Raw genomic sequence first — 22,934 nt, 5'->3', positions numbered from 1 at the left:
CTTACTTGGCTTTCAACCATCTATGGACACGTTGGAGAAAGAATCGCCATTGGCTAGAAAATGTTAGTTTTTACTTGCCAGACTTTTGACGACATGTAGGCATAATGCAACTGAAAACTGAAATTTTTTTTAAAGGGATAGTTCACCCACAAATGAAAATTTTCTCATCATTTACTCACCCTCATGCCATCCCATTTGTGTATGACTTTATTTCTTCTGCAGAACACAAATGAAGATTTTTAGAAGAATATTTAAGCTCCGTAGGTCCATTCAATGCAAGTGAATGGGTGCCAAAATTTTGAAGCTCCAAAATCCACATAAAGGGAGCATAAAAGTAATCCATATGACTCTAGTGTTTTAATTAATATCTTCAGAAGCTATATAATAGGTGTGGGTGAGAAAGAGATCAAAATTTAAGTCATTTTTTGCTAGAAATTCTTTTCCGTGCCCAGTAGGGGGCAGTATGCGTGAAAAATGTGAATCACCGAAAATGTGATCTGTTTCTCACCCACACCTATCATATAGCTTCTGAAGACATTGTTTTAACCACTGGAGTCTTATGGACTACTTTTATGCTGACTTATGTGATTTTTTTAGTTTAAGATTTTTTGGCACCCATTCACTTGGATTATATGGACCAAAACAGCTGAGAAATTCTTCTAAAAACCTTCATTTGAGTTCAGCAGATGAAAGAAAGTCACATATGGGATGGCATAAGGGTGAGTAAATGATGAAAGAATTTTCATTTGTGGGTGAATGATTCCTTTAAGCAAACAGAGAATGGGGCATCTTCACATACAGTATATATATATATATATATATATATATGTGTGTGTGTGTATATATATATATAGTGTTTATATACTGTATATAATTTCATGCAATGTAGTTTGCAAGATTGTACATTTTATTTTCATATTTTGCTTTTGATCATTTTAATCACATTTGAACCTGTGTACAAATTACTAATTTACATTCTATAAATTTATATGATGACACATTTTTCAAAAAATATTCACAAGGTTGAAACCTCAGGACCCACTGCAGCCAAATACTGTAAGATTAATTTCCTTAAGAGTGTGTGCTCACAAGACACAACACGCTGTAAAAGATGAGGCTGAATCCAGCTTCTTAATCGCCAGCTTCTTTTTTAGTAAAAGGATCGCGGTGCTTATGTTCTTCTTCGCCACTACACAACTCAATCTCTGGTGAGTAAAATCGGAATATTTACTAGCCAGTGGCTAATACCAGACATATTTTTGTCACATAGTGGCAAAATGTAGTCACATATGCGAGTGATTTACTTGCAATGTAGAGGGCTATAAAAGACACATTTGTAGCTAATAATATAACTATTAAAATATATTATTTATTTCTACTATAAATTCTACACAATTTATCTGGCACAAAAACAACGATGACTTCAATTAGGGTGACATTAAACAAATAGGGTGGCAACATTAAATTGAACAAATACATTTATTCTAAAGACCACATTGAACAATACATTAATTTTAACTGAATACAACTAATAAAACACACTATTTAATATTACTGAGTCAAAAACATAGTGATTAACAGCTGAAATTAAACATTCCACTTCAAAACAGAAGATGCAATGGCTTCTACGCATGGGCTGAAGTTAAACAGTGTATAATTTATTTGAACTGGTTAATGTACATGAACTGTCCAAACGAATCAATTAGCTAAAATGACTGAAACAACACTAATTGCAGACAACTAGTAGCCTGAGACTGAGTTTAAAATGAACAAGTTGGACTCATATTAGCTAGGCGACTTTTATGAGTTACTAGACCGGTTATTGAACCAAATAACCTGTTCGAAATGAATGAATCAAACCATCACGCTGAATCGGACATCAGTGTTTTTGGTCGTGTTAGACTAAAAAAGAACCAAAAACCGAAGAAAGAGCCAATCCCAGAAGCATGATCATGCTTGTAATGAGAACTTGAATGAGTCTGGGGCAAAGTTTTTTTAATAACAAACAAAATGTACTGAAAAAGTTGTTGTAAGGTGAATCATGGTTTCTGGTGAGTTGATTAACACTAGTTTATTCTCTTTATATGCTTTAGACATGTAGAACACATCTGCGTTTGTGCATCGATGTCTATATTGTGTGTTTTACATGCAAAATTTGTATATAGGAAACTTATCCAAGACATAATCAATATTTGTCAATCGTATTCAAAATGCAGGATCACAGAATGAAACATTGATGACAATAAACACCCTTATTGTTAAAACTTAATTATGCATTTACATATGGCTTTATTTAAATGTTTCGGTGTGAATACCATGACACCGGGATGTTAGATTTATGTACTAGTTACGTTATTACATGATGACATAACAGAACTGTTGAATCATTTTTTTTATTTAACCGGTTCATTGCAACGAACCATCCGAAAGAACCGGTTTGTGGAAATATGTTGGACTTCCCATCACTGCTCGTCAAGGTGCCCCAGAGAACACTGTTACCCTAGGTGACTGCCTGTATCAACTAATCCAATATCCTCCACTGCTCGAGAGTAGTCAGGCAATTACCGCACAGAAGGAACATTCTGCGTCTATGGCAACCTCCTCTTTGTACATGTTCTTTGTTTGCAGTACTTTTTGTAGGCAGAAATTATACTTTGCTTGTGTGCAAATGGATTACATTTTGTTGTAGCATTTTAGAATTTTGAATCGCAAATGCAAGCAAAATTGTTGCACTGTATGGACTTGTACTCTTTCTAACATTCTTTCTTTTCTCCTTTAAGGTTTTGTTCCTGTTTACAACGCTACTCACCCAAGTGACTCTTTGCCCTTGTCATGGCGGCAAGGCCCGTTCTTTCATTCTTATTGGCTGTGCTGGCATGCACTGGGCCGGCTCAGCCCTCCCCCCCACTGCTGCTCCGTCCTCGGGAGAGAGAGAGGGACTCGGGAGGGGCTTCGGGCGGAGTCAACATTGCTGTGGTCCACTCCGGCTCCTCCCACCTCCCGGAAACGAGCGCTGGGGTGGGGGGTGTGGTCGGCTCTTCTGCGGCGGGCTCTGGCTCTGGTGCCGGGCCAAGTGGCAGCTCGGGGACAGGCGTTCTGAGTCGGGCCTGGTCAGGACAGGTGGGTGAGAGCGTTATGACACCATGGGGGCCAGCTAATGTCATCTGGCTGGCTGTGAACGAGAGCAGTCCAGGGAGCCTGTTGCTACAGTTGTGTGAGTTGTTGGCAACCACTCCACTGCAAGGCCTTGTGTTTGAAGAAGAGAAGCCACCTCCGCCCAACCGTGCACCATTAGCACCGATGCTGGAGTTTGTCTCGGCCCAAACAGGAGTGCCTGTCATTGCAGTGGGGGGAGGGGCCGGCTTGGGGAGGGAGCCACAGGTAAGAGTTAACATTCATTCATAATTATCTGCCAGATTCTTTTTAAATGCGTCCTAACTGGGAGCGACAATATAATGCCACATTTATTAAATCTCTTCATGGAAGAGAATATATGTTATATATATTTATTGTAGGAAATATGTTGTTGTCTATACCAGCTGTGACATGGACAAGTGATGATCAACAGGACATCTTGTTGTTTGCTTGGTTTCTATTTTTTGCCCCAGGTAGTCCAGCCCACTGTAAAATCTCATTGGTCCAAAATTCCGCTCCAAACTACTTTAGAGCACAACAGTCGGGTTCCAGAAGTAATATACCATTTATTTCCTCTATTGGGAAATTAATTATTGTCAATAACTTATAAACCTTTAAAGACATTCCTACTGAGAGCTCTGAAGTTATTAATCATTGGTAAACAGTATGCTTCTGTTGAAGCCACCAGTACATGTTATTTCATCTTCAGTTTGAAAAAACAAATTCCTCCCATGTGGGGGAATTATCAGCATTGAAATCATAGGCTACTGTATACTATACTTGCTATGTAAAATATCGTCTTTTCAGTAAATATATCCTTTATATTAAATATATCCCCCCAAATATTTCAAATAAACAGTACATATTGCCATCTATATTTAATTAACAACCTAAATCTCTCTCTCCTGCATGCAAGCACAAACTGCGTGGGCACGTTTGGACTTAACGTCATCTTATCAGAATAATTTTATTTGAATTCTTTAATAATTGTTAATTTATTTGGTTTTATTTTAATTATTTGTTTTAATTACAGATCTGCTCATTCAAAACCTGGCAGCATCAAATCTGTATTAATGCATAATATCTAACATTAATTCAGTGAAGACTTGGAAACAACTGAGAAATGTACTTTTTACCCCTTCAGGATCAAAGCACATGCTTATGTTCTACTAAAGAGTGAAGTCCCATTTTTTGGGAAACAGAAAGTGTAACCAAAAATGTACTGTGATAAACTCATTGGTCTTTGGTTTCACCCTAAAATGACTGGAACTGGTTACCAGCATTTTAAAATAAAGTTTTTACTCTGGAACAATTGAAAGGGACTTTGTTTTCCGTTTTCAGTTACGTTCTGCAGAGAATTTCGTTCGTTTTTGGTTTTGGTTTTCGTTCCTTGAACCACGTTGAGTCTCTGTTTTCAAATACGTTTTAGCTTCATATCAAAGTTTGTATTGTTGTGATTCACCCTGGTGCTGGTTGTTTTGTTTCATGGCTTAAAACTCTTTTATGAAGGATTTTATTAAATACCTATGGAGAAAATTAATGGTAAAAATACTTCTGGGCAGCTGAAAAAGTGGGCAGGCACTGTTGTTCTCTATTAAACATCAAATATGTTCTGATTGGCCTTGATTGTGTCAAGTAGCACAGCAGTTTCACATTCAGTGTGGACGAACAAATTGCAAGAAACTTGTCGCATCACACCTGGTTAGAATGCAGTGTTAGGTTTAAAATTCATAAAACTGATAGAATGGAAGTATACGTTCTGCAGACAAGAGTCTGTACAGATTGTGAATTGAAATGGAGTAAAGTTAATTTCCATTTCCTTTAGACCCCTAGACTTATTTTATTATAGATGGTACTATAACACTTTTCCCCAGAGATTTAATATTCCAGTATTTGGAAATTTTTCAGTGATAAACTCAGTTATCCTCACTATCCATACTGCAATGACTTGGAACAGCAGAGATGGCTCCCAGATATGCATCTTCCAATTTTATTCAAACAGTGCCAAATTATTTAAATGAATAAGCATTAGTCAACAATAAAGGTCAGCTGGGTTTTCTTTTCTTTTTTTTTTTTTTTTTTAAGAGTGAATGGCCAGGGCTCTTGTAGAATAAACAGAGCAAAATATTTTGTAAGAGGTTTGTGGAAATAAAGTAAATGTTTGCAATGTCATAAACTACTTTGTGGATTTTTGCATGATGCTGTGTTCTGAAATTATTCTGAATACACAAACAGTATAAATTTGGAAGAATAATCCATCATAATGGTGTCTATATCAAATCAATGCACAACATGTTGACTTGACTTAGCAGACACTTTTAGCTAATGTATAATGGTAATAGATCATGGACTGTTCTGTACAGAGTTTGACCTCACATCCTTTAGGTTACTAGCCCATCTACAACTAGGCCACAAATCCTCTATTTGAAGTTAAGATTTAGCATTGGTGGTTGAGTTGTATCCTGAGATATAGGTAAAAGAATTTACTTGAAATACCTTTGCCTACAATGATCATAGTGTTTAAAGGTGCTAGAAGCTATTTCAGGCATTTTGCTAAGTTCTACTTAAAGTAACATTTCGGGTTCAATACAAGTTAAGCTCAGTCGACAGCATTTGTGCCATTACAGGTGCATCTCAATAAATTAGAATGTCATGGAAAAGTTCATGTATTTCAGTAATTCAACTCAAATTGTGAAACTCGTGTATTAAATAAATTCAATGCACACAGACTGAAGTAGTTTAAGTCTTTGGTTCTTTTAATTGTGATGATTTTGGCTCACATTTAACAAAAACCCACCAATTCACTATCTCAAAAAATTTGAATACATCATAAGACCAATAAAAAAAACATTTTTAGTGAATTGTTGGCCTTCTGGAAAGTATGTTCATTTACTGTATATGTACTCAATACTTGGTAGGGGCTCCTTTTGCTTTAATTACTGCCTCAATTCGGCGTGGCATGGAGGTGATCAGTTTGTGGCACTGCTGAGGTGGTATGGAAGCCCAGGTTTCTTTGACAGTGGCCTTCAGCTCATCTGCATTTTTTGGTCTCTTGTTTCTCATTTTCCTCTTGACAATACCCCATAGATTCTCTATGGGGTTCAGGTCTGGTGAGTTTGCTGGCCAGTCAAGCACACCAACACCATGGTCATTTAACCAACTTTTGGTGCTTTTGGCAGTGTGGGCAGGTGCCAAATCCTGCTGGAAAATGAAATCAGCATCTTTAAAAAGCTGGTCATCAGAAGGAAGCATGAAGTGCTCCAAAATTTCTTGGTAAACGGGTGCAGTGACTTTGCTTTTCAAAAAAACACAATGGACCAACACCAGCAGATGACATTGCACCCCAAATCATCACAGACTGTGGAAACTTAACACTGGACTTCAAGCAACTTGGGCTATGAGCTTCTCCACCCTTCCTCCAGACTCTAGGACCTTGGTTTCCAAATGAAATACAAAACTTGCTCTCATCTGAAAAGAGGACTTTGGACCACTGGGCAACAGTCCAGTTCTTCTTCTCCTTAGCCCAGGTAAGATGCCTCTGACGTTGTCTGTGGTTCAGGAGTGGCTTAACAAGAGGAATACGACAACTGTAGCCAAATTCCTTGACACGTCTGTGTGTGGTGGCTCTTGATGCCTTGACCCCAGCCTCAGTCCGTTCCTTGTGAAGTTCACCCAAATTCTTGAATCGATTTTGCTGGACAATCATAAGGCTGCGGTTCTCTCGGTTGGTTGTGCATCTTTTTCTTCCACACTTTTTCCTTCCACTCAACTTTCTGTTAACATGCTTGGATACAGCACTCTGTGAACAGCCAGCTTCTTTGGCAATGAATGTTTGTGGCTTACCCTCCTTGTGAAGGGTGTCAATGATTGTCTTCTGGACAACTGTCAGGTCAGCAGTCTTCCCCATGATTGTGTAGCCTAGTGAACCAAACTGAGAGACCATTTTGAAGGCTCAGGAATTTTTTTTTGAGTTGATTAGCTGATTGGCATGTCACCATATTCTAATTTTTTGAGATAGTGAATTGGTGGGTTTTTGTTAAATGTGAGCCAAAATCATCACAATTAAAAGAACCAAAGACTTAAACTACTTCAGTCTGTGTGCATTGAATTTATTTAATACACGAGTTTCACAATTTGAGTTGAATTACTGAAATAAATGAACTTTTCCACAACATTCTAATTTATTGAGATGCACCTGTATATTTATAACCACAAAAATAAATTTTGACTTCTTTTCTTTAAAAATTGCAAAAATCTGGGTTACAGTGAGACACTTGCAATAGAAGTGAATGGGGACAATCCGTAAATGTTTAAAAACGTACTGTTTTAAAAGTATAACCACAAGATGTAAACAATATGCTGTTATCATGATTTAAGTGTGATAAAATTGCTTACAAACCTTTTCTGTGTAAAGTTAAATGACAATTTTACAACTTATGAGGATGTAATGCTGTAAACCCTACAATGACATTAAAATGACACTTTAAACAACTTTACAGCACAATTTATTTATTTATTTTTGAAGGAAGGGCCAGGTTGAAGTAAATTTTTTGTGCTAATCAACATGCTACAAATGCTGTTTATTGAGCTTTACTTGTACTGAACCCAGAATATTCCGGAATTAAACTGCCACCATCACCTCAACCACACCCTCTCTCCAAACCCTCTTTACAATGACCCAAATGCACAAAATTATTCACAGGTAGATAGCTAAGTTTTCTGATTGATGTAAAGATGGAAGGATGCTCCCAGATTCTATTTAGCTGTTTACAGAGTGTTTAGGGCAGTCACAGAGATAATTATGATTTCTACGGACACCAACGTCAGTGTTTTCTGTCAGGTAATGGGGACGTTTTATGCATGCAATAAATAAATAAATAAATAAATAAATAAAAATAAACAAATTGCATAACTCACCTTTAATCTAAATGCAATGAATATGTATTAAGATGACTTTGTATTTTCAGAGTAAGGTGCCATCAGCAACTGAAAATTATACTGTGTGTAGAAGGGGTGTGGGATTTCTGTTTTGTATCTGCTCAGTGATTACAGTGTGCAAGTGTTATTCTTCCACAAACACATCCGGTATATCTATTATGTTCAGAATTGACTCAGTCAGAGGCCTTTTGAAGGTCTCTTTTGTCACTTAAGCTTTGTGTTGTCAACACATGCCCTGGCTTTAAAAAATATTCAAAATCTCTGTCTATTTTACACATTTTTTCTGCTCCTGTGAACAAACACTATCTGGGCTTGTTTGGTAAAATCCTTTTTTAAATTATTCATTCTGCAGTAACCAAGATCTACTGCTTGCATGTGACGGTGGACTCAAAAATGTACAGTGTCATACCACTTAATAAGATTCCAGCATAATTAAGATGACCAATTAAACTCAAATAAGTTTCAGGCTACCTGTGAGCCTCTCTGGTGTCATTCTCTCCTGTGGAAAAATATTACTACATTTTCATTTGCTTGCTTAGACTTTAATTAACTGCACTTAGAAACGCTCGTGTGTTGTGGACTGGCGAGAGCATGTGCTTGGAGCCATGCAGTTAACTCACTTTCGCAGGCCATCTCTTCAGTGACATCCGTTACCTCTCCACGAACCCACCAACCAGAGCACGACACAAAGGGGTAATTTAAGTGGTTTAATTAAGACAATCATTTATTACATCATCTGTTTATATTTTGGTTTGAGAAGAGAGAAGATAGTTGAGCTACAAGTCTAATGCTACAAATCCAGTTTCAATTGTTTGAAGGTGATTGATTTAAAGCAAATTAAAGCTGCGGAATCAGAGTAGACTGAAGTCTGTTAGTATTGTGATTCTTTTGAAAACACAAACACCTCTGGCACTTGTTCTTCCCCCCCCCAAAAATAAAAAACAAACTGTAAAATTGCATATATTGCTCGTATTTAGGCTGATTTTATAGAAATAGCCTTCCAGTGTACATTTTATTCTCCAAAAGCTTTTGATTGCTTAAAATTAATAATTTTGTCCATCTGAGCCTCAGTATGGCACTCAGTGAAGAACAAAATAAAATTTGTGTCTCAGGGGCAAGAGCTAGCAAATGCACAACTTCTGGTTCAAGTCTTTTGCAATGAATATGAAATGTTTCACAACACTGGTGCCGAGCTCAATACTACAAAACATAGCTTATGACATTTCAATGCAATTCTGCAATATTAAATGTCTTGAAGTCTTTCAAATCTCCATAGCAGCAGCACCAACTGTGTCATTGTGGAGTCCAGTCATTATAAAGACTGTGACCTCTGATTGCAAGTGGGCAAATATTAAAAAGTATATATTGAGAGCTTTTGATATGTTCCATGAGGAAGACAAATTTTTAGACCACTGAGCTCTTATTGTTTCTATATTTGATAGGTATGTTTGAGAAATTGGCACAAAAGCTTCTGAACCTCCACTTCTAAAGCAATAGAGTTCAGCTCAAAAATATATGTTCAAGAAGTTTCCTGTAAAATTAAATGGGTCATTTTTTTGAAATAAATAAATAAATAAAAGAAGAAAGAAAAAAAGACAATTGATTTTGATACACTAACTAATATAGCTTTGATCGATACATTTCCAAAAATATGATACGCATTTTTGGGTGCTGAAAGGCTGCAGAACAGGTTGTTCCATTTTTTATGTGTTATGCCTTCAGAAGGTACTTCATTTTACCTAAAGCCATTTAGATGTGGCATTTTGACAAATGTTTTATATGTATTATGTTTATATATCTCTTGTAGTTTAGAATGTTTTAGAAGGAGGAACAAATAATGTTTTGACAGAAAAATGTGAAAAAGTCATTATCCTGAAACCATAAATTAGTTTTATTTTTAATATACAGTACAGTACATATGTCAGGCAGTTATCTGAGATTAATTTTTTCTCTCTCTCTTTCTCTTATAATACAGTTGTGCTCAAAAGTTTGCATACTTTGGCAGAAATTGTGAAATGTTGGCATTGATTTTGAAAATATGACTGATCATGTCTTTTATTTAAGGATAGCGATCATATGAAGCCATTTATCATCACATAGTTGTTTGGCTCCTTTTTAAATTATAATGGTAACAGAAATCACCCAAATGGCCCTGATCAAAATTTACATACCCTTGAATGTTTGGCCTTGTTACAGACACACAAGGTGACACACACAGGTTTAAATGGAAATTAAAGGTTAATTTCCCACACCTGTGGCTTTTTTAAATTGCAATTAGTGTCTTTGTATAAATAGTCAATGAGTTTGTAAGCTCACATGGGTGCACTGAGCAGGCTAGATACTGAGCCATGGGGAGCAGAAAAGAACTGTCAAAAGACCTGCATAACAAGGTAATGGAACTTTATAAAGATGGAAAAGGATATAAAAAGATATCCAAAGCCTTGAAAGTGCCAGTCAGTACTGTTCAATCACTTATTAAGAAGTGGAAAATTCAGGGGATCTCTTGATACCAAGCCAAGGTCAGGTAGACCAAGAAAGATTTCAGCCAGAACTGCCAGAAGAATTGTTCGGGATACAAAGAAAAACCCACAAGTAACCTCAGGAGAAATACAGGCTGCTCTGGAAAAAGATGGTGTGGTTGTTTCAAGGAGAACAATATGACGATACTTGAACAAAAATGAGCTGCATGGTCAAGTTACCAGAAAGAAGCCACTGCCACAAAAAAGCCTGGTTACAATATGCCTGACATGCCTCACAGCTTCTGGCACACTGTAATTTAGAGTGACAAGAACAAAATAGAGCTTTATGGTCACAACCATAAGCGCTAGGTTTAGAGAGGGGTCAACAAGTATTGTGCTCCTTGAAACAACCACACCGTCTTTTTCCAGAGCAGCCTGTATTTCTCCTGAGGTTGCCTGAGGTGATTTCTGTTATCATTATGATTTAAAAAGGAGCCAAACAACTATGTGATAATAAATGGCTTCATATGATCACTATCCTTAAATAAAAGACCATGATCAGTCATATTTTCAAAATCAATGCCAAAATTTCACATTTCTGCCAGGGTATGCAAACTTTTGAGCACAACTGTAAATATAATAAAGTCAAAATTATACACCTGCTCCAATTTTGGTGTATCAAATATATCATTGTATTTGTTTCAAATACTCCGTTGAAGTGCCTGTGAAAAATAAAACCTGACCCATTTTAGTGCCACATTGCTGCAAGTTACAGTACTACTTTAAGCTCTTTGAGCTTTACAAGCGATTCTTCATTTAAATGGAGAGCGGAGGTGAGCCTTTATGCCTGGTTAATGCTACTCTGCAGTCATGCCATTTTCTCCTCACCAGGTTTGCGGCTTCTCTGTCAGGTTATTATTTGAAAGACCCGACATAGTAGCCAAGCTTCATCCTTTGGTCACACAGTGTGAACACATGTAATATTGTAGTAAGCATTTAACAAGCATGCTATTACACATGACGAGTGCGTTGAATTTTAAATTCCACTGCTTACATTTTAAATATGTATCATAAACATGCTATTATTCAGTGTGTAATTATATATATATATAAATAATAAAAAATCAGCCAGATTGTCAAGGTAACGCCTAAGGGGAAATTATACATAAGGGAAAAGCACCATGGATTTAACTGAGTCTTCATTTCCACAGGAAATGTTTGTGATTTGAAAAAGCTGTTCTAGTTTAAGACAAACTTAACGTCATTGAGTTTAACAGCCAATAGTTTCTTGTTGTCATTATCGCTGTTTTGTTGTGATCATTGTGTCAGGTGTCTACAGACACAAATACTCCCTTCTCCTAAGCACTACTCTGAGAACACATATATTTTAGTATGTAAACTTCTCTGCAGGCATAAATACACTTGACATTTTTCTATAAGCAAATCTTTTTCAGAATAAGCTGTTTACTTGCATATGTAGGTAATCTGACATCAAAACGAATGATTTGTCTCTACGTAATTGTAACGCCGCAATTACAATATTTACTCTAATGTGTTGTCTTAGCAGCTGCAGTATGCACAAAACATCTGTACGCAAATGATTCTTCAAAGCACTATAGAGGTCATACTTAGATCGGCTGAATTTGTAAGGAAATATAGCCAATTATAAAGATGGCACTCTTCTCGTTTAATGGTCAGTGTCACCAGCAGGCACAAAACAGGTGTCATGCCACATTCATGATGTATTTGATCATGATTATGATACATTAGCAAGTGTCAGCCTAAGCATTGTTATTTTTCACCATCAAAAAATACGGCTTCATGTCAAAGTCATAAATCTCTCCAGTTGTACAGGGGAATGGTCACCTTCCTGTATATATATATATATATATATATATATATATATATATATATATATATATATATATATAAAGAGCTGAGCGAAGCTGAACAGAATGTTTCAAATCCTAAAGAATCCAAGGACACTAATGTCACCTGAAACACAGGCTTATGAATAGCAATGAATGCTTTACGTCACGCTGTGTGGGTATTAAGAATGACTGTATTGATCTGAATGAGAAAGAAGCAGTAGACTTGGAGGAAAAAAGGAGGGAATGTTTATATATATATATATATATATATATATATATATATATATATATATATATATATATATATATATATATATATATATTTTTTTTTTTTGTGTGTGTGTGTGTGTGTGTGTGTGCTTGTGTGAGTGTGTGTATTATTATATGTGACCACAGGGGTGTTCCTTGGGGGTCAGGGTGGGGTTGGTGATTGGGGAGGGATATTAGTGGGGGTTAAATGTTAAATGTTGATTCGATGTGTATGTGTTTCTCTGTTGTGTATTTTTGAATCAATACAAAAATGTTAATTGAAAAAAAAAAGAAATGGTGAAACAAAGCGAGAGGTAGAAGATGACTGAAGATGACTAGAGTGGGGATTTCTTAATCTATTTTTGAGAAAATTAATGATCATTAACCGTTAACATTAATTGAATTGGTTACTTACTGTTAATTAATTACTGTTAATAACAACTTGTTTAGAAGATACATATTTGAGTTCATTATACTTCACGTTGCGATCGTCGTGCGATATTTGGACCTTTGAACTTATTTATTTATTTGAAATCAAGTCAAATCATAACATGCTGCATAAACACCAGCGATCTTCTTTACTAAGATAACAACCTCTGCATTTTTACCATCGGAGAGAGCCTAACGGTCAACTAGCGTGTTACGACAGTAGTTCACCATTTGCGGATACCATACAAATGAATGAGGAGAGTCATAAACTTACACCTAACTGTCTCAAAATTGTCTGTCTTTTCCTCTTATAAAACAGCAATTTTATATTTACTTCCAATAAGATTTTCTAGTGTAAAACATGTTGAAGATTAGCAGACAGTCAGTCAATTCATTAAGTGATAAGCTGTTTCCTCTCAAAAACAGTTGATTCAGCACACTCAAGCATCTCCTCCATAGACAGCTATTAAAAATAAAAAAAGGCCTCTGCTCGCCACCCATACCACCCATAGAATGTATGTGGGACTGCCGCGGTGTGCATTTTGGTGCTAACCTTGTAGGCACCCTTGTAGAAGGGCTGTGGTAAACACAGTACATAACATACCACTTCACTGTTTAGATGTAAGGTGAATGTGCCATTTGTGAGTCTGTTAAGTTCTTCTGTGTTGCAGACAAGACATGACATGTAGCGCGCAATTGGCAGTACGCCCTCTAGGGGCAGATGACTGCATGAACAGTCCTATCGACGTCTGCTAGCATGATTACTGAACGTATTTGGTCTGAAATTAATTAATCGTCAATCGATAAGAGTTAATTGAATTATTAATGAAAATGTATCAATTATCGATTAAGCATTGACATCCCTAAACTAGACACTCAGAGAAAATTAAGGCTGCTAACAAGAGAAGTGGAATCCGCCCATGTTGCCTTAGACCTTTTTTGAAGTGTCACTCTCTATGCATTAATTAAATTGACAAAGTTTTTTATTTTACCATGCTGCATGTTTTCTTCTCATTTTCAGGAGAGTGGCTCCGTCTACTTGCAGTTCTCCTGTGCTACTGCCTTGCAACTGGAGGTCATTTTTGAAGTTCTGGAGGAGTTTGATTGGACTGCATTCTCTGTGGTTACCACACGCCACCATGGCTACGAGGACTTCATGGCTATGGTTGAGGGCATGATAGATGGCTCCTTCATCGGTTGGGAGAGAAAGAGCGTGGTGATGCTCAACCTGACCGATGACCCAGGAGGTGTTCGTACCCGCAGGCTACTGAAGGAGAATGAAGCACAGGTCAGGAGAGGGAGTATATAGATACAGTATATGTACAGGGGAGTTCAAAATCTGAGACCACATTTAAAATCTGGGATTCAAAATGGCTATATCTCAGTAGATTGGAGTCATAAGTCCAATTGCTCAAATGTGTTTTCATTAGCAGAGGTTTTGTATTTTAGTTTCAAACACCTAGTGCAAAACCCTCTTGTTTTTTGTGAATTATATCATACAAAGTAAATATTCACTATCATCATATTTTTGTAATAGCTCTTGGGTAAACGAATGGTCATAATCAAACTGGCATACATAATGGCAAGGGTCACCTATATTAAGAAGGCATATTTTTACCAAAAGGTTTAAATTTGATCTCAGAACAAAGGAATTTTCATGAAAATCAGGATGTTTAGTACATGTGTTTTAAATGTCATAAATATATACAACTTACAAATTACAATAATTGTTGGCTAAAAACTGTTTTGCTTTTTTGTATGTAATCTCATCTGTTTTTTGTTCATTGTGCCTCAAAATTGTTTTAATTCTTTTAATTTGTTGAACAACCTAGGCTGTTAAATGCAAGTGTAGATTTAAAGAGAGGCGTAGATTTGGTCAATGTTCACATGAAACTTGCACCACTGGTTTAAAGGGATAGTTCACGCAAAAATGAAAATTCTCTAATCATTTACTCACCCTCATACCATCCCAGATATGTGTATGACTTTCTTTATTCTGCAGAACACAAATTATGATTTTTAGAATATTTCAGCTCTGCAGGTCCATATAATGCAAGTGAAGGGGTGCCAAAATTTTGACACTCCATAAAGCACATAAAGGCATCCTAACAGTAATCCATATGACACCAGTAGTTACATCCATAACTGTGAGAAACAGATCAATATCAGTAATTTTTTGCCAGAAATTCTTCTCCCTGCCCAGTAGGGGGCGACGCATGAAGAACGTGAATCACCAAAAACACAAGAAGAAGAATGTGGAAGTGATCTGTTTCTCACCCACACCTATCACATCGCTTCTGAAGATACTGATTTAACCACTGGAGTCTTCTGGAATACTTTTATACTGGCTTATGTGATTTTTGAGCTTCAAAATTTTGGCACCCATTCATTTGCATTGTATGGGCCAAAAGAGCTGAAATATTCTTCTAAAAAACTAAATTTGTGTTCAGCAGATGATAGAAAGTCAAACACACCTGGGATGGCATGAGGGTGAGTAAATGATGAGAGAATTATCATTTCTGGGTAAACTATTCCTTTAATGGCAGGTTCCATTGTGACAACTTTCCCCATATAGTGTGACAACATGACCTGCTATTGGGGCATATTGTCACAAAAGGTCAAAATATGTTCTTTTTTCCTGGGCAATAATGGTGAAAATGCTAAATAGCTTTTTTGTTAAGTAGTCAGATTTCCTTGCTTCCAATGAAGCACACATGATGCTCTTTGGAACATTCTTAAATCATGCTGGATAATTTTGGATCATCAGGTTGTTTATGGATCATGATCCCATACTAGCTCTTCTAAAATTAATTTTTCATTTAAACTTTTCACTCAAATTGTTAGGAAAAACAAATAAACTGTATTAAACTAGGAAAATGCAAAATAGACACATTTACATGAGTGGACTCAGACTTTTGAACCCCGCTGTATATCTGTCTTTATTATTACTTTGATAATCGACAAAAATTACATTTTATGGCTAATATCCACATAATTCCAAAGGACACAAATAACATTCCATCTTATTTTTAATCTCTTCTCTTTTCCAAATCTTCATGTGAACTCTTCTCCAAATCGTACCCTTTTGTGGACTGCATTGGAAGCTCTCAGTCTTTCTCTATTGCACTTGTCAAGTTCATTCTTTTCCTCTGTTTCTTTTCCTTTCAACGAACTGCCGCTCCCCCCTGCTTCGGCTCCTATTTCAGTTTTTTCATTTCAATTCAAAGTGGCTTCACTGGAAGTGCAATTAACAATTGTATTACCAAATCATTCTTGGTTAATTATAGAAGTATGAAGATGACAATGAAAAAGGGAAAGGCAGCTCTAATTCCTCTAGAGCAATTATTTTGTAGTGTTCCAAAATCAGCACCATATGGTCAAGCTCCTCATGTGTTCTATATGTCGCTTCCACCATAGCTTGCTTTCTCGATTAACCTTCCCACTCAGCCCCTGTATCCATTCCACTCTTTTCTTCTTTCCTTTTCTCCACCCTCCCTTCCTTTCTTCTTTTTCCTTCTTTCGTACTGTGGCCTTTACGTGAAGGCTCCCAAAGAGAAGGAGGTCGTGTGACCTACGAAAGGGGAGACGGCATCTGTAATGTTACTGAGCAGCGTGACATTAAATGACAGTTTCCATCTGACCCAAAGGTGGCCAACTCAATTCCCCACAGGACTGGCCATGCCAGCAGACATTCTCTGCATTCAACAACTTGACTGATTAATTCTCCACAGTGTCCAAGCACCAAGACTTTCAGACCCTAATCAGTGGCTGAAATAGGACCACATTCAAAGTGCCTGTCATGGTCCCCGCATGGTTAAAGAAGAAGTAAACAAATTGGGGTCACTTGACGCTATGTGATAGGAAGTTTTCATGTTTTCTCACAGTGATTAAAACGTCTGTTCTGTTTTTGTAAGGGCCCAACAGACACTTAATACATCAAAGTACAGATGCTATCATTGAGCTTTGTTATAGATGTAAAACCCTGCCTCTGGTGATTTGCTCTGTTTCACTTTGGAACATAAGCCTAGTAGCTATTTTTTCTTTTAATAAGCTTAACCAAAAAAGACCAGCATGTTGATAAATTGTAAACTGCCCCATTATCAGTATTGCTGTCAGAATAAATAATCCAGTAAACCCCAGCCAAAAAATTCGACCTCCTTACCATGAGTTAAGTGGAAAGTTTACCCAAAAATGATAATTTACTCACTCTCACGTTGTTCCAAACCTGTATTACTTTATGTGTTCCATGGAAGACTAAGGTGGTTTTCACACTGGGCACGTTTGCTGCGGTCCGAATCCGAGTGCGATTGTTCCTGGTGCCACCCGCAGCGTTGGTCTGGTTTCAGACTCATGTATGATCCTGTCGAACCCCGGTGCTTTTCCATCATCAGCTTGCGTCACCACAAACGTGCACATGATGCAAAGCACAACGCGGGTCACTACATTTGTGTGTTTTTTATTAATTTTGTGTCAATATTCACACCAGAGTGAATGACACTTGCTCCTGTGTGCTTCGCATGTCGTAATTCAGCAGTTGTCCCAGTGGTGTAGTCGGGGCCATACGCACGTATACGCTGTATGCTTTTTTCCCAGGGCTGTTTGCATATAATGACTTGTAAGGATCAAAATTTGCATATACCCTCTGTATCCCCACTTGCTTTGTTGCTTCAGAAGTCCATAATCTACTGTCATGTTAGTCTCCCTTTAACTGTATTCGATGGTGTTTTGTGAAATCTGCTATTCTTTGTTATAATTGGTGCATTATCACTTGTCACTTATCAATAGTGAATTCTACTATTTCCCACCACTGATAGCCACTGTCACCACCGCCCGTCATCGACTGAGGGAATTCATGACAGTGAGTGGAGAGAGAGAGAGAAACTCTAACACTGAAGCAGTATCAGGTAACATTAATAAGCAAAATATATGTTGCAAAACATCCCTTAAAATAAGGAATCACGTAATTAAGGGAAAAAAATTGCGTTCCGTATGAAATCCATGCCATTTGTCCTGTATTTTAGCGCCTCACACCCAAACTACTGAGAATGTTTCACAAATCGAGAGAAATGGACCTGAAACAAACACACCTTTCATGTGAGTTGTGTGAGATATCAACTGGTGCTTTACATGGACACTTGACTGAAAATTTTCTTACATTTCCCTTGTGATAAACTCTAGTAATCCACAATAGTACGATAGTAATCCACAGAGAAATACACGATTTTCATGTTAAGCCTTTCCTCTCCCTTTCTTCTTCCTGGTCGTTTTATTAAAGCGTTTTTCAGTTTTAGTTTAGGGGACGTTCACACAGCACGTTTTTGCGTCCGTCCGCATTGTTTTTTCAATGTAAAGCAACGTCTCGCACAGGAGCGTCTGTATATAATTAAAATAATTAAAATAATAGCATTCAACACCATAATGCCCTCCAAGCTTGATGTGAAACTCTGGGCTTAAACAGCTCGCTGTGCAGCTGGTTCCTGGACTTCCTGTCAAGCATCACACCAGGTGTTTAGAATGGGCAGCAACATCTCCTTATCACTGACCCTCAACACTGGAGCCCCACAGGGCTGTGTTCTCAGTCCACTCCTGTATTCTCTGTACACACATGACTGTGTGGCAACACACAGCTCCAATGCCATCATTAAGTTTGCTGATGATACGATGGTGGTAGGTCTGATCACTGACAATGATGAAACAGCCTACAGAGAGGAGGTGCACACTCTGACATGCTGGTGTCAGGAGCACGACCTCTCCCTCAACGTCAGCAAGACAAAGGAGCTTGTGGTGGACATCAGGAGAAAAGACAGAGAACACAGCCCCATCACCATCAATGGAGCACCGATGGAGAGAGTCAGCAGCTTCAAGTTCCTCGGTGTCCACATCACTGAGGAACTCACTTCGTTGTGAAGAAGGCTCATCAGCGCCTCTTCTTCCTGAGACGGCTGAGGAAGTTTGGAATGAACCGCCACATCCTCACACGGTTCTACACCAGCACTGTAGAGAGCATCCTGACTGGATGCATCACTGCCTGGTATGGCAATAGCACCGCCCACAACTGCAAATCCTGCAAAGTGTGGTGCGAACTGCCAGACACATCATCGGCGTGAGCTTCCCTCCCTCCAGGACATATATAACAGGCGGTTTGTGAAAAAAGCTCGGAGGATCATCAGAGACTCCAGCCACCCGAGCCATGGGCTGCTCTCACTGCTACCATCAGGCAGGTGGTATTGCAGCATCAGGACCCGCACCAGCCGACTTCATGACAGCTTCTTCCCCCAAGCAATCAAACTTTTGAACTCTTGATCTCTCACGATCAATATACATCAGCACTGCACTTTATTAATTTTATTATCTCACACTGGCAACTGACTATCAACCAACAAAAAAGAATAAAGACTATTTATAATGTTACACATTTCTGTGAGCTTAAAAGTTAAATTTTAAATAATTGAAATCCTTTTCAACAATTGCACTGTCATTTCCTCATGTCCCTAAAACAGCATGTCAAACATCTTTGACAAAAATAAGTGCTAAATCATTGGATTTCTATTCCCCCCATACAATGAATAGTTTTACATCCTCTCACTAACATATTCATTTGTGGTAGCCTAAATGTCTAACATTAATTGTTAAACTTTTTGATTTTTTGTGTGTCCCCTGATTTAATGCCCACCCTGTTATGTCATGATACTATGATCTTTCATTGAAGATATACAGTATGTTATGAAATGACATCACACACACTGGAGGTGGACATCAGCCATTCTGCAAAATTATTTTGAGTTCTTTGAAGTTTGTTACTCTTTTGCTTTATTTATGTTTTCCTTTATTTTGTAGTGTTAATCATATGTGGTCAAGCATAACATGTCCATGTTATGGGAAGATATATGGGAAATTAATATAATTTTTTACATTTCAATATACAGTATTTATTTTAACAGAAATAAAATAATCAATATAAGTTTACAAATATGTTTGCTAGATATCAATCACAGACCAAGTGGCTAGTTTATCCACTGAATGTCCACCCTGTTATTTTCCAACCTGATATTGCCCATTGAACTGGATGGACATCTGCATTTTTTAGTCATTTAGCTTGACCAGCATGACTACTACTGTAATGATAAAATATGAAGGTAGTTGTAAAAGTATGTTTTATTTTTCAAAAGTTTCAAATCCGGAATGTCACCGAATTGTTGGAATGCTACATTTACGATATGCAGAACTCTCAAATCCTCACAGCTGAAAATGCATATCAGAGCAAAAACCAAGCCAAGAGGTCAAAGGAACTGCCTGCAGAGCTCAGAGACAGGATTGTGTTGAGGCAAAGATCAGGGGAAGGCTACAAAAAAATTTCGGCTGCATTGAAGGTTCCCACGAGCACAGTGGCCTCCATAATTCTTAAATTATAGAAGTTTGGAACAACCAGGACTCTCCCTACTGCTGGCCGCCAGGCCAAACTGATAAATCGGGGAAAAAGGGCCTTGGTACGAGAGGTGACCAAGAACCCGATGGTCACTTTGGTTGAGCTCAAGAGATCATGTGTGGAGATGGAAGAAACTTGCAGAAGGACAACCATCACTGCAACACTCCTCCAGTCTGGGCTTAATGGCAGGTTGGCCAGACGGAAGCATCTCCTCAGTGCAAGACACATGAAAGCCTGCTTTGAATTTGCAAAAAAGCACCTAAAGGACTCTCAGACTGTGAGAAACAAGATTCTCTAGTCTGATGAAACGAAGATTGAACTGTTTGGCCTCAATTCCAAGCGCTTAAATAAAAAAAAAAACACATTTTATTTTACTTCCTGAACAAGAGCAGACGAGTACAGTTTGCTTTCTCACTCATGCGAACCATGCCACAGTTCCACTGCAGCTGAACTCAGACCACCTCCTACAGGTAGTCCCGGGCTCGGTACTGTGGTCCGCTACCCGGTCCATAAAACAGCTTTCACATTACCAACTTTTCTTGTGAACTGTGCTCTGTTTCGGACTTATGTTGCATCTTTTTCCATACAAAGAAAGGGAATGGTGATTGAGGTTGTTAGTCCCTAACATCTCCTTTTATTTTCCGTGTAAGAAAGAGTCATACAGGTTTGGAACGACATAAGAGTAAGTAAATGAAGGCAGAATTTTCCTTTTACCCTCCAGATTACAAAACACTGCAGCCTTTAAACTTTGGCTCTCTGACAAACATTCATAAACTACAAAAAGCAACCTCTCAGGTGAGTGACTATAAATAGTCTATTGATTCCGCACCGCTTCTTTTGCAACAATTGTTATAGAATTGTTGGATGGGTGCAGGTCACCAGTCAACAACTCACCTCTCAAGAGTAGTTTTATCTCCCTGTCAGGAGCCTGTGGCTACTTGTCAACAAGTGGGATAAGCAACCCATCTCCAGAATGAAAAACAACACCTCTACATGTCTAAGCACATTTAAGAAGTCTGACATATCTGACCTTTTCTTTGATTTTTGGAAACGTGTGAGAAATCCTTGAGAAAAAGCCTAGTACAACACTTTTTCCATGGTTTGGGGGTTTGAAACACTCTGTTCTTTTACAATTTTGTAGTTTTATTTCCTACAGATAAGATAATAAAAGGAGTATTGTGAAGAGCCAGAAGAAGCTTATTTGATTTGACTTATTTTTGATGAGGTTTGAATCACATATTGTCACCTAACACACCACTGTAAGGGAAACCAAACACGTTTTGTGTCCACCTGTGCTATTTTTCAGTTTTTTTTCTACTTAAACATGCACTAGACGGATGTCTTTGACCATTGTGTCTCACTGTTCCCTTTCGATTTCGGTCACTTACATCGCTGACGCTTATGGGAAAAACTCCTTTTCTCCGATTTCTGAACTCCTATTGGATCATGCCAATTCAGATGCATCTGAACTGAGCCAATAGCCTAGTTTCCATCTACTTTTCGCGCTATTTTGTTATCGACAAAGTGAAAATGTATCAAAAAAAAAATTATTGCGAAATTTGCCGTCTTCTGCCTGTCTCCATTCAAATAGCCTTTTATCGATAAAAATGGTGTGCGTGATGACGTCATGCCTAAAAAAACACTTTGTCGCATACGTTTTGGTTTAGCGCAAAAGAAATCTGCCCTGAAGGTGTTTCCATTCAGAAATGTGTGTTTATCGATAATTCGCCTCCCAGATGTCCCTAATTTTGTTCCTCCGAAGTTTTGGTAAAATGGGGAGAGTATTGAGACAATTCATTTAAATTAACCAGCTAACTGTCATTTTAATTTCACAAATAAACGCAATCAGAAGATGATGAATAGCAATCAAAAGGGAACAGTTGCCCTTCTGATAGGACTGTAATATTGGTCCTGATGATGCGCCTATCGCAGGTTACCACCGGTTCCGACCTAAAAGCGAATCATCATGGCCCTGTTCAAACTGGCACCTGCACCAAGTAGTGGGGACATTTTCGGTCTTAGTATAAGGACCGTCCATGGATGTCTATATGCTGTGTGCACAGCTTTTAAAGAAAAACTGATGCTGTGTAATTTCAGGGTTTACATATGATACATTCCTGATATTCAGTAGGCTATTTTGAACAATCATCTAAAGCATTGCCATCACAACTGCATTATGTCCCGCAACTTTTAACGACCAACTGAACTTCATTGTCATCTCAAATTATTTTTAGTGTCATAATGCAATTTACATTTTCTGAAGAAGCTCAGCAAATGCGATCCGAGGTAAAGAGGGTTAGATTTAAAATATTTAAATGTTTTAAAATGTTCAAAAGCTTGTTTTCTGAAAATGAACTCCGCATTGGACAAATAGTTCTGAAGTGTAGAAAATGTCATTCAGCTGACTTTATTAGTCTGCAGAACAGG

General features: G+C 37.7%; 1 protein-coding gene across 1 annotated transcript in view; it reads left to right on the top strand.

The window, feature by feature from the left end:
• Positions 1-2,832: 2,832 nt before the first annotated feature.
• grin2da (glutamate receptor, ionotropic, N-methyl D-aspartate 2D, a) overlaps positions 2,833-22,934 on the top strand; it is a 73,559-nt gene continuing 53,457 nt past the window's right edge. The window contains exons 1-3 of the mRNA XM_051664769.1: positions 2,833-3,030; positions 3,121-3,381; positions 14,103-14,369. Coding sequence (XP_051520729.1) covers positions 2,833-3,030; positions 3,121-3,381; positions 14,103-14,369 — 726 coding nt within the window. The remainder of the gene's footprint in view (positions 3,031-3,120; positions 3,382-14,102; positions 14,370-22,934) is intronic.

The sequence above is a fragment of the Myxocyprinus asiaticus genome, chromosome 30 (assembly GCF_019703515.2).
Source record: "Myxocyprinus asiaticus isolate MX2 ecotype Aquarium Trade chromosome 30, UBuf_Myxa_2, whole genome shotgun sequence".
NCBI lineage: Eukaryota > Metazoa > Chordata > Actinopteri > Cypriniformes > Catostomidae > Myxocyprinus > Myxocyprinus asiaticus.
This window is presented reverse-complemented; position numbering and strand designations above follow the sequence as displayed.